General features: G+C 54.0%; 4 protein-coding genes across 4 annotated transcripts; 2 read left to right on the forward strand and 2 right to left on the reverse strand.

Annotated features, from left to right (window-relative positions):
* Positions 1 to 485: 485 nt before the first annotated feature.
* GUITHDRAFT_114803 (hypothetical protein) lies at positions 486 to 799 on the forward strand (the record flags this gene model as incomplete). The annotated part of the gene is made up of 3 exons (XM_005826068.1): positions 486 to 530; positions 582 to 691; positions 742 to 799. The coding sequence occupies 3 exons, from the start codon at positions 486 to 488 to the stop codon at positions 797 to 799; spliced, it is 213 nt and encodes a 70-aa protein (XP_005826125.1).
* Positions 800 to 3,186: 2,387 nt separating this feature from the next.
* GUITHDRAFT_114805 (hypothetical protein) lies at positions 3,187 to 4,830 on the reverse strand (the record flags this gene model as incomplete). The annotated part of the gene is made up of 1 exon (XM_005826069.1): positions 3,187 to 4,830. The coding sequence occupies one exon, from the start codon at positions 4,828 to 4,830 to the stop codon at positions 3,187 to 3,189; it is 1,644 nt and encodes a 547-aa protein (XP_005826126.1).
* A 1,314-nt stretch (positions 4,831 to 6,144) lies between these two features.
* Positions 6,145 to 6,396, forward strand: GUITHDRAFT_114806 (hypothetical protein; the record flags this gene model as incomplete). The annotated part of the gene is made up of 1 exon (XM_005826070.1): positions 6,145 to 6,396. One exon carries the CDS (start codon positions 6,145 to 6,147, stop codon positions 6,394 to 6,396), a length of 252 nt encoding a protein of 83 aa, XP_005826127.1.
* Positions 6,397 to 7,454: 1,058 nt separating this feature from the next.
* Positions 7,455 to 13,077, reverse strand: GUITHDRAFT_114807 (hypothetical protein; the record flags this gene model as incomplete). Its single annotated transcript, XM_005826071.1, has 12 exons — positions 7,455 to 7,485; positions 7,626 to 7,687; positions 7,733 to 7,819; positions 7,953 to 8,031; positions 8,077 to 9,005; positions 9,053 to 11,402; positions 11,458 to 11,726; positions 11,774 to 12,148; positions 12,196 to 12,231; positions 12,284 to 12,459; positions 12,559 to 12,955; positions 13,036 to 13,077. 12 exons carry the CDS (start codon positions 13,075 to 13,077, stop codon positions 7,455 to 7,457), a joined length of 4,833 nt encoding a protein of 1,610 aa, XP_005826128.1.
* Positions 13,078 to 13,245: the final 168 nt, after the last annotated feature.

Consider the following 13,245-nt stretch of genomic DNA (forward strand, 5'->3'; position numbering starts at 1 on the left):
AGAGGAGGATGGGAAGAGGTGTGAGAGGTTGTGCAGTTGTCGGAGGATGATGTCAGTTTGCTGTTCCTTCGGCTAATGGAAGAGTTCAACATCACGGCAGAAACAAGTGAATTTCTCGATGATGATGATGATGATGATGATGATGATGAGTGGTGCTGATGGTGGAGGTTGATGGTGGAGTTTTATAGAGATGATATTGACGATGATGATGATGATGATGATGATGATGATGACGATGACGATGAGTGGTGATGATGATGATGATGATGATGATGATGATGATGATGAGTGGTGCTGCTGCTGCTGCTGCTGCTGCTGCTGCTGCTGATGATGATGATGATGATGATGATGATGATGATGATGATGATGATGATGATGATGATGATGATGATGATGATGATGATGATGATGGTTGGTTTCAGCTCGAGAGTCTGTGATGAGAGTCAATGATGCATTTGCCAACTTCAAGCGCAACGTTGTGCGATATGCTCAGCTGGAGCGAGAAGGCGAAGAGAGAGGAGGTGGGGAGGGTGAGAGGGAAAGAGGGCAGAAAGATGATGGTTCGATGGCGTGCAGTGCAGGTTGAGATCGCGTTGAACGAGCTTGCAATCATTTCAGAGGATGAATGGATTGAGATGGGATTATTGGGGAAGATGGACCTTGTAATGCCCTTCTCTCTGAAGAAGATCCGGTGGGCCCAAGAAGAGATCGGCATGCCACAAGTGACTGGTTTCACGTCAGGCACTTCACCACCGCTCCTCAGGGGAGGCTCGACTGGAGGATCAAGGGTCAGCCATGAGGGTTGCTGATCAACTCAGTCATGGTTGCAATCAGGGGATGTATCCGCTCATTCCTGTTGCTGTGGAGAGGATTTTCCTCCCGATGACGCAGAAGCTAGAGGAGGAGACGCGGCTGCTGAACAGAGCTGTTTGCTTGAGCTGACTTATTGCACGCCTTCTCTCACGTTTGCATTCAGAGTCGCCTCTACGGATCGATCGCGATGAAAGCAAGATGCCTGGATTACCTCTACTGCCATCTCCTCTTCAGCAAGAGACTCAACTCCACAGGAGAATGCTCTTCCTTGCTCCCTGATGGAGGTTTCGCCCACCTTGCAGGTTCCCTAGTCCTGCTATCCTTGCAAACTTCACTGACGATCATCATGCTGTACTGCTCCTGTTTACAGCTTCTTCCCCAGAGCTTGCTGCGAGTCTGCGCGACCTGCCCGTCAGCAGGGACGCTGTCTTCCGCGGGGGAAGCTGGAGGTGGTGAGAGGAGGGGAGAGCCGGCAGAGGAGCAAGGAGTGGGTGAGGCCGAGGGCGCCTGTTGATGACAGGGAGGAGGAGAGAGGGTCAGTTGTCACGGAGAGCAACGAGGAGAGGTGAAGTGAGGTTGTGTTGGGTTGTGAGGTCTTAGAAGAAGCAACAGGACTGCAAGAGCTCTGCGATTTCTGGCGGAAAATGGTGAGGAAAAGAGGGCAAGGAGGAGGCGGAGCATGCTGCTGCTGAGGGAGATGATGATAGTGATGATAATAGTGGTGGTGATCACCAGCACCACAATCATGATATGTTATCACGCCGCTCAAGTTTGAACTTCCAGACATTGAGTTTCGTGAAGTCCCCGCTGGAAGCGAGTTCATGCTGCAGGTCTTCCTCCTCCTCCTCTTGCTCCGCCACCACCTCCCACCTTTCACTCTTCTCTCCTTCTGATCCCTCCCTCCCCTTCCATCACCTTGCCCCTTCCCTTTCCCTCCTCTATCATCTCCTTCACCTCTGCTCTCCTGTCCTTCACTTCTCTCTCCGCAGGCTTCAGTCGAGCAGTATGGCCCTGTCGTAGTCGCCATCGACGCAAGCGACCCTCTCCTTCAGGTCCTTCACCTCCCTGCCGCCACCGCAACTCACATCATAATGTCTTCTCCTCCTACTTCAGATGTTCTATCTTTGCTCTAAACCTTGCTCTGAAACATTTGACTGGATCTTCAGTTCTACAGGGACGGAGTTTATTCCTCCTCCTCCTCCTCTTCCTCCTCCTGCCAAGCACGTTCGCCAACTCATGCTTTCCTGATCATTGGATATGAGGTTTTCTTGACTTATTATCCTCTATTGCTCTCCCTCCTCGTTTTCCTTCTCTCCTCCCTTCCTCTCTGCCCTGCCACAACTTTATCCTGCTCCCCTCCTTTCACTCGTCACTCCTCCCTTGGTCTTTCTCTTCTTCTCTTCTCCAAGTTTTCTGTCCCACCTTGCTTACTTCTAGCAGGATCATGATGCAGACCCTTACTGGCTCGTCCAGGCGCCGTGGGGAGCGTCGTGGGGTGAGAGCATCAGACAACCTGCCCCTGCCCCTGCTGCTGCTGCTGCTGCTGCTGCTGCTGCTGCTGCTGCTGCTGCTGCTGCTGCTGCTGCTGCTGCTGCTGCTGCTGCTGCTGCTGCTGCTGCTGCTGCTGCTGCTGCTGCTGCTGCTGCTGCTGCTGCTGCTGCTGCTGCTGCTGCTGCTGCTGCTGCTGCCCCTGCTGCTGCTGCTGCTGCTGCTGCTGCTGCCCTGCTGCTGCTGCTGCTGCTGCTGCTGCCGCTGCCGCTGCCCCTGCTGCCGCTGCCGCTGCCGATGCTGCCGCTGCCGCTGCTGCTGATTTCATCAGTGCCTCATCCCATTTCTCCTCCTCCTGCTCCCCCTCACTCCACCCTCAGCTCTCTGATTTTCCTTTACTTGCTCGTTTCGCCCTTCTCTCCTCCTCTTCCTCCTCATCTTTCATTGATCTTTTTCCACACGCTGACGGTCAAGGACAAGGTCGGGGAGGTGTTGGCAAGATTAGGAAGGGAACTAATGCATGCGGCATCGCCACCAACGCCATTTATGCCGCGCTAGTGCAGGAGGAGATTGTAGAAGACAAGAAGGAGATCATGTAAGGTGGAATGGAGGAGGAGGAGCGGGTTTCACAGGAGGAGCTGGCAGAGGGAGGAGGAGGAGGAAGAGGAGGAGGAGGAGGAGAAGGTAATGGGAATGTAGCCTTGTGAAATGTTGTGCAAGGATGAGTTGGAACAATCCAATTGTTGCTCCTCATCCCCGCCCCTCTCCATCTCCTCTCACCCGCTTCATCCCCATCCCCATCCCACAACGAGACTTCACTATCACAAGTGTTCACTCATTCATAAATTCATCCTCCTCCTCCTCCGTTCCTTGTTCTTCTTCTCTTCACCCCTCCTCCTTCTGCGACAGCAGATGCAGCAGCTCCAGGTCAGGAGGAGCCATCCTCCTCGCGAACAGGAGGAACTCTTTCCTCTTTCTCTCCCCAGCTCCGCTCACCGCCTCTGACAGATCCACCACCTGCCCAGAGTAGCAGCATCCTCGCCTTGTCACCGTCATGCTCGCTGTGCTGTAAACCTGCATGCGACTACGGAACGACTGCAAGAGGTACACGCTCACCCTCTTCATCCTCACCTCAGTCACCCTCACTCCTTCCTCCTCCCATCCCCCGTGCGCCACGTACCCCATCCAGGTCCCCGCATGCGAGGGGTGAGGGTACGGCGTCCCATCTAGCTTGATCCTGAACGCCTCCTCCCACTCAGTCTGCAGCTCCCCCACGCGGGGAGGAAGTCTCATCCTCAAGTGCGCGAACGCGCAGGGGATCTGCTCATGGTTGAAGTCGAGAACTAAGTGCAGCTGCAGCATCTTCATCATCGCTCTGCCCTCGCTCCCTCCCTCCTCCTTGACGTACAGCTGGATACCCTCCCTCACACCCTCCTGCGCCAGGAGCCTGGCGAGTGCCGCGTCCATGAGCGCCGATCCGGTCCCGAAGCAGCGGATGAAGCTTTCCTCAACCTCCCAGGGGAAGCAGGAGGAGGAAAGCTCGTCCATCTCAAAGATCCCGCTCAGCCGCATCATCGTCTGCTTATCCCACTGCGAGCTCACCGGCTCCTCCCCCTCCTGCGCAGGATGGCGGCGGAAGAAGAGGAACGCGAACCCTCCGGCCTCGTTTCCCTCCACGTCCAGGTACTCGGCGTTCATCCCGCTGCTCGACGTCAATAGGAAGCGCAGACAAGCTTGCGCCCCTCCCTCCATTCTGAGCTGCCGCTCGAACTCCGCCATGACATGCGCATCACCAGGGAGGATGAAAGTCTGCAGGTACTGCCCGATGGGGCTCGGGAGGGAGGGGAGGCAGAGCTGTCGCTGCAGCTTGCTGCTCATCGCGACGATCTGCATGTCTCGCATGCTCACGACTGCCATGGGGCAGGAGGAGCAGGACAGCAGCCCCTCTTTCATCTCCACCTCGCCCAACTCGTCTCCCTGCTTCAGCGGCTCCCTGCTGCTGTCGTAGCCCGATGGCAGGGTCGGGCTGCAGAGGATGCTCTTCATGTGCACCTGCAGGTCCTCTAGAAGCTGCAGCACAGTCCTCCTCGACCCTAGCTTCCCTCCGTCTGGCCTCTGCCGCACTGGTACCAGGGCATCGAGCCTTTGGTGCAGCTCCTTCGTTCGCATCCTCTGGTACTGCTTGTTCAGCCTCTTCTGTATGTTGTCCTCCTTCTTCACCACCACGCTCTCCGTCCCCTGCTCTCGCTGCTTCGCATGCTCCTCCTCCCCTCGGGGACAGGCAGTCTCCTGCGGGGAGTCGGGACCTCGATGGCTCATCGAGCCTCTTCCTCCTAACTCGTCATGGTCAACTTGACGAAACTCTGAAGGCTGGGGTAGGAGGCTGCCGACTTGATCCTTGAACAGACAAGAAGGATGGCCGGACTTCACCCCCCATGTCTCGCAGCTCCGCCTCGAGGATCTGGGAACTTGGTCAGCAACCTCCGTCAAGACGTACACCATCACATGGCAGACAGCTACTTGGAACATGGGCCGATGACCTAACCTACGTGCCCTTGACAACACTTGCAAACAAGATCGACAGCGAGTGAATTTCGCGTTGGCCTCCTGCTGTAAATTCCTCCAGACAATCTTTCATGCACGCGACATTTACAGCCCCGTCATCGTCTGTGAGCGATTCCTTGCCCATTTTGCAGAATCATGTTGTACGCTATCTCTCATTCCTATTGGTTAAGATTTGTGTTGCTCCAAAATGACAATTCCATCCATCCTTGCGCTGCTCTTCTCTTTCCTCCCTATGATCATTGCTCCCTCCCACAATGCCACATAGCTCTCCTATTCTTCTTCAATCCATCCAATCCACCATATGTTTCCCCTTCCAAATCCTGCTCCTGCTCCTGCTCCTGCTCCTGCTCCTGCTCCTGCTCCTGATCCTGATCCTGCTCCTGCTCCTGCCCTCGATGCTACTGCTCCTCCTGCTCCTGCAGTTGCGCTATGCCATAGCCACACACTCCAAGTACCAGCATTTGCAGGACCTGGCGTCTGTGTACAAGACAGTCAAAAACTAAAAGATTATAGAATTTGTTACTACCGAGACGGTCGGTCGATACATTTCGATACCTCAATGATTCATCCTACAAGTATATTTGAGTTAAAACTCAAACCCCCGTTTCGCCATCTTCCCTTGGAACACTCATGTCCTCCTGCATACACAGGGGATTCGAAACCCCCACCTCACCAAATTGTACCCCTACCCCCTCAATAAACAGAACAATCGATCGTACCCCACCTTTCCTGAATAAAAACTGTGTCTGGAACCCAGCGTTCCCCTATGTAGTGTTCCCCTATCTACAAGTACCCTTGAAAAAGATACCCCTACCCCCAAGAAGTCGGAACTCCGAGCCCATTACGACCCTGACCCCCATTTTACGAGTGGTCAGCCAATACGTACCTGTCTGAAAATGTTTTTGAAAGCACGTACCAAGTTGCGAAACCAGAACTTATCGATTACTCCTCCTTCTGAAAATCTTGAGATGTTCTAAGTATGCAGCGTTTCAGAAACTCATTATTTGAAAAGGAAGGGTTTCGAATAATACTTTAGAACGTATTATTCGTTACGAGAACCGTTACTTTGGTACTGTAATGTTCCAGGAGGTGAAAACCACGACCATGGGCGATGGAGAGCAAGTGGAGGGGAGGCAGCTGAAGGAGGAAGGCCAAAGACGAGGGATCAGCTGAAGGAGGAAGGCCAAAGATCGGAGGCGAATGACCCGACCAAAGAGCTGATGGAGGATCTTGAGGAGCCTGCTGCCAGGAGACAGCGAATGGCACGCGACGCGGAAAATGAGAGAGACCGAGCGCTTCTACAACATCGAGACTGAAGCATCCCAGCTTGGGCTGGTCAAGCTCTCCCTCATAGAGAGCAAGAGACAAGCCTTCATCGCGAGAGCTAGGCTCAGGTCCTTCGCTGCCCCCTCGATCACTCGCCTTATCTGCTTCGACAGGCTGCTGTACACCTGCTCTGGGCTGATTTCCGGCAGCACATCGCATGTCTCCGGGTCTATCTATCCCGCAAAGTCTCACTTCTCGCTGTAGCACCAGACGTTGATGATCATGATCGGACTGCCAGCGTCTTGACGGCCTCATAGTCGTCGATGTAGCAGCTCATCGTGTCTTCCATGGTGGTGATCAGCAACTCGTCTTCGTCTCCGCATGTCATACTTAATGGTTGCTCTCCCACAGGATCTGCTTCCTCCTTAGCAGGTCGGACGGCAAGACAATGCGGGTGTGGGATGTAGAGACGGAGGCGTGTCAGCTTGTCCTCAGAGGACACGAGGGATACTATGTGGCAGAAGACGGGAGGGCGCCGCGTCTACCTCTGACGGCGTTTGTCAAGTATGGACTCGATCTCAGGACGGCGGCTGTTTGCTTCCTCGACATGTGCTCAGTTCGTTTGAGAGATCCTTGCAGTGTGCTGGTTCTCGGATCGATCAGACAGACCTGCCGGAGAATGTCTGGCGGCTGCTGGAGATGGGAGGAGCGGTTGCAAGCCGACCCGGAGAATGTCTGGCGGCTGCTGGAGATGGGAGGAGCCGTTGCAAGCCGACCCGGAGAATGTCTGGCGGCTGCTGGAGATGGGAGGAGCCGTTGCAAGCCGACCCGGAGAATGTCTGGCGGCTGCTGGAGATGGGAGGAGCCGTTGCAAGCCGACCCGTCTCACGGCCTGCGAAGCAGAAGAACAGCTGCTCTTGCCAGTAAGGACTGGGTGTGCAGGCACATAGGAGGGAGGGGGGCATGTTCATCAGCAGTGCCCCAGCCGGTCTGAGATTACTTGCAGTTTCTCAGTTTGTTTCTTGCATGAGGCAGCGAGTGAGTGTAGTGGTGATATCATACCCAAGGTGAGGCCAGGGACAAGAGTCCCGGGGTGAAGTGAAGATACACAAGGAAGCATAGGAAGAGACCGAGATGCAGACAGATCTGATCTGCACTTGAAGCGAAGTAGACACGAGGACGTAGGTTGACAGTGTGCCATGTTCCCAAAGGCCTTGGAGCGTTGAGTGCCATGGCACTTTGATGGCGGTTGAGGGGACATCAAAGAGAGTGGGTCCGGCGGTAACGGTCTTTTAAAGTATTCACATGAGATAGTCGATCTCCTACTGGTCCGACTCGTTCATATGTACATCCCTGACCACACCCGTCAGCCTTCTCCTCCTTCACCCCTCGCAACAGTAATCCCGCCTCTCACAGTCAGGGGCTACAGCTTTGCTCGCGCATCGACCTCTCAGCTCACATCAAGGAAGGGCATCAGCTACACTTGCACTTACTCGGCAGGTTGTCGAGCAGCCGAGCCGAAGTCGGGGTTCTTCCTTCGCTCCTCCTCGAGTCTCTGCAGCAGCTGTCAGCCTCGTCCTCCGGTCCTCCTCGCTCCTACCTGCATCACGACTGCCTGCATGTGCTCGAGGTTGTGAACTTCAAACTTCTCCTTGCATCCCCCCGCTGCCTCTCGCTTACTCGGGTACTGCAACATCGTTAGACTGCAAGCCTCCAGACCCAGCCCCAGGAGCTCAAGCGAGGCATCAGCAGGACATCACGGGTGAAGACGAGGGAGGGCGCGAGGAGGAGGAAGAGGAGGGGACTAGCACAGGCCTTACGTTCTCTCCCAGCGCGAGCTCAAGTCTGGAGGACTTGAGGTTGAGTAGGTTGAAGGCAGGGGCCAGCTCGATGCAGTTGCTGCTCACAGAACTCAGAAGGGAGGGCACAAGACAAGCAACCGACCTGAAGAGAGCTTGCCGACAGAACACGTACAGACCCAGACGAGCTCGCGACAGAGCCACAATCAGCCTCCTCACGTCTCGCAAGTGTCCGACAGTCTTGGTGCGCACCAGAGACAGCAGGATGTAGTCGTTCTGCTGCCCCTGGTACTTGTCCACCGTCGAAATCTTTGGCGGCATCCCCACCCCAGGGATGGACGAGCAGCGGAAGCGAGCCACGTCCTGCAGGAGGGCAACTTGCCCGTTGTACGTCGACAGGATGGTGATCTTGTCGGCCGGGTAGCCGATGATGCGCATGTACATGTAGACAGCGATGATGTACTCGGCTTCGGCGAGGTTCTGATAGAAGAAGGCAGTCGGCTCGCTCTCTCCCACTCCCCCAAGATCCTCCACGTTCACCAGCTGGAACTGATGAGCAAAACCAGCGTTGGCCAGCCGGAACATCTCCCGCCCTGTCACGTGCTCCATGTCCCCGAGCGACCGATATCGCCAGTTGTACAGCTTGGCTATCTCTGGCCTGGCTCGGCCCTGAGCATTGAGCTCGATGTAGGGGATCCCCAGGCGGACGAAGCGAGAAAACAAGCTTTGGTCCATCCTCGAGTACTTCTGGAAGGCAATGTTCTTGATCACCGGAGGAAGCTGGTTGTGGTCGCCGATGAGCACGACGCGCTTGAGCCGGCACTTGTTGCCCCTTCTCGGCTCCTGCAGCAGCATGGGGATGAACGTTTCGATCTCCAGGATCTGTGCAGACTCCTCCATCACCAGCGAGTCGAACTCGAAGCCCGACTCGATAAAGTCGTGCCGTTTCAGCGCCGCGTGCGTGCATGTCATGGCGATGATCTTGGCCTGTGTGGTCACAAGGTACTTGGCTCGCTCCTGGTAAGTTCGGAGGATCTCAAACGCTCGGCATTCCTCCAAGAAAGTGAACATGTACTGCACAAGCAACGTCAGCATCACTGTCAGACCCTCCAGCGCCTTACCTTGAGGTGTTGGAAGCAACCTTGAGCCGCCCTCATCGCATCCTTGCTATCCATGCTCGAGTTGAAGACTGACTCCGGCGCGTCGTTGAAAAACTCGTGGAAAGGAAACTGTTCGATGATCTTCGTCGCGTCGTTGCAGTCCTTGACGCGATCCTCAAACTCCTCCCACCTTGCAACGATGTTGAACAGGAAGAAGTGCTGTGCCGTCTCGCACGAGTACTCCACGTCTGCTGTGATCCCTATGCTCCGAGCCAGCCGCCCCACCTCCTCCAGCAGCTCCAGCCGCTTCCCCAGCATGTACTGGACGCGTCCCCACTTGGAGAAGTCTTCCTCAGTCTCGAGCGTCTCGGCCTCGTGACCCAGGCGCAGGAGATGTCGCTCGTCGATGTCGAGAGCAGCGATCTTCTCGAAGATGTCGTTGAGCGCCTGGTTCGAGTGAGTCACCAGCAAGATCCTCTGGTGAGGGAAGTTGTGGTAGATGTTGGAGATGATCTGTACGGCGGTGTCTGTCTTGCCGGTACCCGGGGGGCCGACGACCTGTGCGAAGCCTTCGTTGGTCCCAGCAAGAATTGCATCCACCTGAGCGGGAGTGAAGCGGATGGAGTTGGTCTTTCTCTTCAGCTCAGGGTAAGGACCTGGCTCGGGAGGAAGGTAAGACTGGCAGACCATGGCAGCATCGCCCTCGCTGCTGGCTGGAAACTGAACGCGGAAAGGAGGAGCTACCAACCCCTTGGCGTTAGGCTTGAACTCGATTTTCTTCCCAGGAAAGCTCTCCGTCACATGCTTCTCGTCCAGGAACGTGTCGTTGAAGTCCACAGTCTGCAATGGGCTCAAGGCCGTGTAATGAGACTCTTGCGGATCTCCATAGCCGAGCAGAACATCGTGAAGCCACTCGGGAACCACGATGTTGGTATTCATGAGATCTCTGATACACTCCAAGATCGCCTTGAAGTTGTTCTCCTGCGCCTTGCGCTTCATGATCACATTGAACGTCTCGTACACAGGATCTCCCCCGTGTTGTGCCTTGTAAGCAGCATCGATCGCGTACTGAGCCGAGTTCAGTCTCACTCGCACCTTCCTCTCTTGTCCCTGAGGCAAGCCTCTCGACTGCGGGTCGAGGTTGTTGAAGATTTTCCCATCAGAGTCCAGCATGCCGACCACCTCGCACCCCCTGATGTACTCGATACAGAAGTCTTCCTTGCACTTCCCTTCCGTATGAGGAGGATGCTCGCCTGCCTTATACCTGGCCTTGATCGTGAGCAGAAACAGCACGTCGTGCTCTCTGAAAGTCTCCCACTCTCGTCTGAGCGTGTGGTCACGCATTCCTTGCAGCGAATAGGTCGCTTCGCCCACGACCCGCGCAGGCTTCGTTTCACCGAGGTTGGGCTTGGAGACCTCTATGACTGAGAAGGAAGTGAGAGGAAGGGACGACCGAGACCATCCCTGGAACACCGTTCTCCCGTCATCTATCCTTGGCCTCAGACGCAAAGCAACGTCTTCCACATCCTGGCGTATCTCGTAGGTGCTTTCAAGACGGAAGAGGTTGAAGTTGCGAAGCAGGTAGTCATGAAACGTCAAGTACTGCAGGTTCAGCTTGGGTAACGCAAGGACCTGCTCTCCAGTGAAGTTGATAGACGGCACTACGTGCTCATCCCACAACAGGTTTTCAGTTGGATAAAGGGGAAGTGCATTGATAGCATCCAGCTGCGAAATCCGACGCTCATGGTATGCAACAGCAATCTCCAACATAGTTCTGTGATCCAACCAAGTCAGCCCGGCCGATTCATCTTCGAACGGTATCAATCTGATCTTGCGCAACAGCTGTGATAGCTGAGTCTTGTTCAGCCTCGACAAATACACCCTTAGACTGTCCTTGTTTTCAACGGCTCCAATGTTAGCAAGTGCAAATTCCTTCATAATGTCAGGGAACAAGGAGTAGGCATGCCTTTGCACGAGTTGGATACGACCATAATGCCTCGCAAGCATCTCATCACGGCTCAAGGGCATACCAGTGTGCTCATTGATTTCAAAGTCCAAATAGAAGCTCAAAAGATCAAGAAGTTGATTGAAGAGTCGGCCATCTGGGCGCTTAGCGAGGTTTGCAAGGCGACATCGAATGACGAAATGGTGATCAGAGAGCAGCGCCAAGAAGAATCGGCGGGTTGGCAGTTGAGCAATCAGATCAATCAAGAATTCCAACACCCTTTCCAAGTATCGCCTCAGTTCGAATTCAAACTTGCCATCTGCCGGGATTGTGGACAGTTGTTGAAAGAAGACCTCGAGTAACTTTGGAAGGAAGTGATCTTTCAACTTTTCCAAGCCTTCTTTCTGCACTTTCTTTTGTAATGTCCTACAGGATCAAGCGATGTCACTGTAACCTTCAACCAAAGAATATCAAAAGTTACCTCCATTTCTTCTCAAGGTGAGGAGCTTTTCTAAGTTCTAGCTCCAACCTTGACTTGCTCAAATGTAGCCAAAGAGGCAATGAAACTTGAAGCAAGCATGAGTTCCTGACCATTGTGTTCTCCAAGCTCTGGAAGCTGTGAATCAGAAATACTACGATGAGGCTCCTTTCTCTATGCGAAAGCTCCTTCTTGCCATGCAGAATGGTCACGCTCTTGAAAAATTCTGAGAAAACCTGCTCACGCTCCTGAAACGGCTCCCAAGACATGACCTATGGAGGAGTTAGAAAGCAACTAGAGCTGCAAACGTAGGCTTCACCTGTTCGCGAAACTTCTCGTTCACCATGCAAACCAAAGAGAGAATGTGAGCGTCTGTAGCTTTCGATGGGTCATAGTTGGGCCATAGGTACTTCTCGAGGTATTGGCTGTATTCCAAGATCATCACTTTGTTCAACGCAAAGTTCGATGGCAGAAGTTCTTCTTTGTACAACTTAGTCACGAGTGCTGGATCCCAAGGCTTCGTCTTAGACCCTTTCCAATGCTCCTCAGCAATTGCCATCAACTTATCACTTTCCAGCTTTCGCTTCGTCGGAATGGCGTTGCTATCATCCCTGACTTTCTTCTTCTTCTTTTTATCACAAGCTCCAGAATCTGCCTTCCTCTTTGTTCCCGAGGTCTGCTCAGCCTGTTCCTCCTAAAGCTCTTCGTCAACTGCGACGGTTTTCGCAATATTACAAATACCTCAGCTTCCTCCTGCTCATCATCATCTTCTTCTTCCTAAAATCAAAGCATTGAATCAATAAAGGGGATCAAAATAGATATCTAGCACCATTTCTTCGTCTTCATCGACATCTTTGGCATCATTGGTTTCGGCACCAGCAGCTTCTAACTGACCCTGTTCTTTTCCACCATCATGTGATTCTTTTGTTTCCTTTGGTTTTGCTGGCTCGCTGCTGGCCACTGCAGGTACCTCCTTGCTCTGAGCTGCTTGTGGAACTTTGGTGCCTGCTGACAAGCGAGTATCAAGGGATCAAGGATCATACATAGTAATCTTCGTATGGATGAGAGGTGCGTGTCCTCGAATGATGAAACAGGAAATCTCACCTGCCGGGCTTTTCTGAGGAGTGCTAGCAGGTTTCTCGGGAGCAGACGCAGGGCTAGGGGTGGGTTCTTGTTGTTTCTTGGGGGACTCTTGTGGTGCGGCCGTCTTGCTCTTGGCTGGGGACTTCGCCGCTTCAGGTTTTGACGTCTCAGCCGGAGTAGCAGCAGGCTGCTGTTCCTTGGACACTGCAGGTTCTGGTGCCTGCGCTGCTGGAGCAGGAGCCTTCTCGGCTGGAGTAGCTTCCTTGGCAGGAGACTGCTCTGGTTGGCTGGTTTCAGACGCCGCCGGAGCGCTCGTCTGCTGGCTCTGCAGGTGAGTCTTCAGACGATCACTTAAAACAGCCTTGACGCCTGAAGTCGGGAGGTTGCGAGCCTTCAACTCGGCTTTCAGCTGGTCCACCTAGGATGGGAAGCAATCAGTGACGAACCATGTTGGTAAGGTTATGAGCAGGTGAAGTCAGATGAGAACAAATGAATCACCTTCAACTTATCGACATCAGCGACAGAGAGGTCCCCTGCCATTTGTGAAGACCTCTCAGCTTTCTCTGCAAAAGTGCACCGACTGTCCGCACTTGCCAGGTCCAAGGCAACCCTGCCCCACACATCATTATTAGTCCGGAGTCCATAAATCAGTGAAATAGCTTGTTCAGTTTGACATGGCCTTAGTTTGACATGGCCTCAGTTCAACAA

The sequence above is a fragment of the Guillardia theta genome (assembly GCF_000315625.1).
Source record: "Guillardia theta CCMP2712 unplaced genomic scaffold GUITHscaffold_78, whole genome shotgun sequence".
Taxonomy (NCBI): Eukaryota; class Cryptophyceae; order Pyrenomonadales; family Geminigeraceae; genus Guillardia; species Guillardia theta.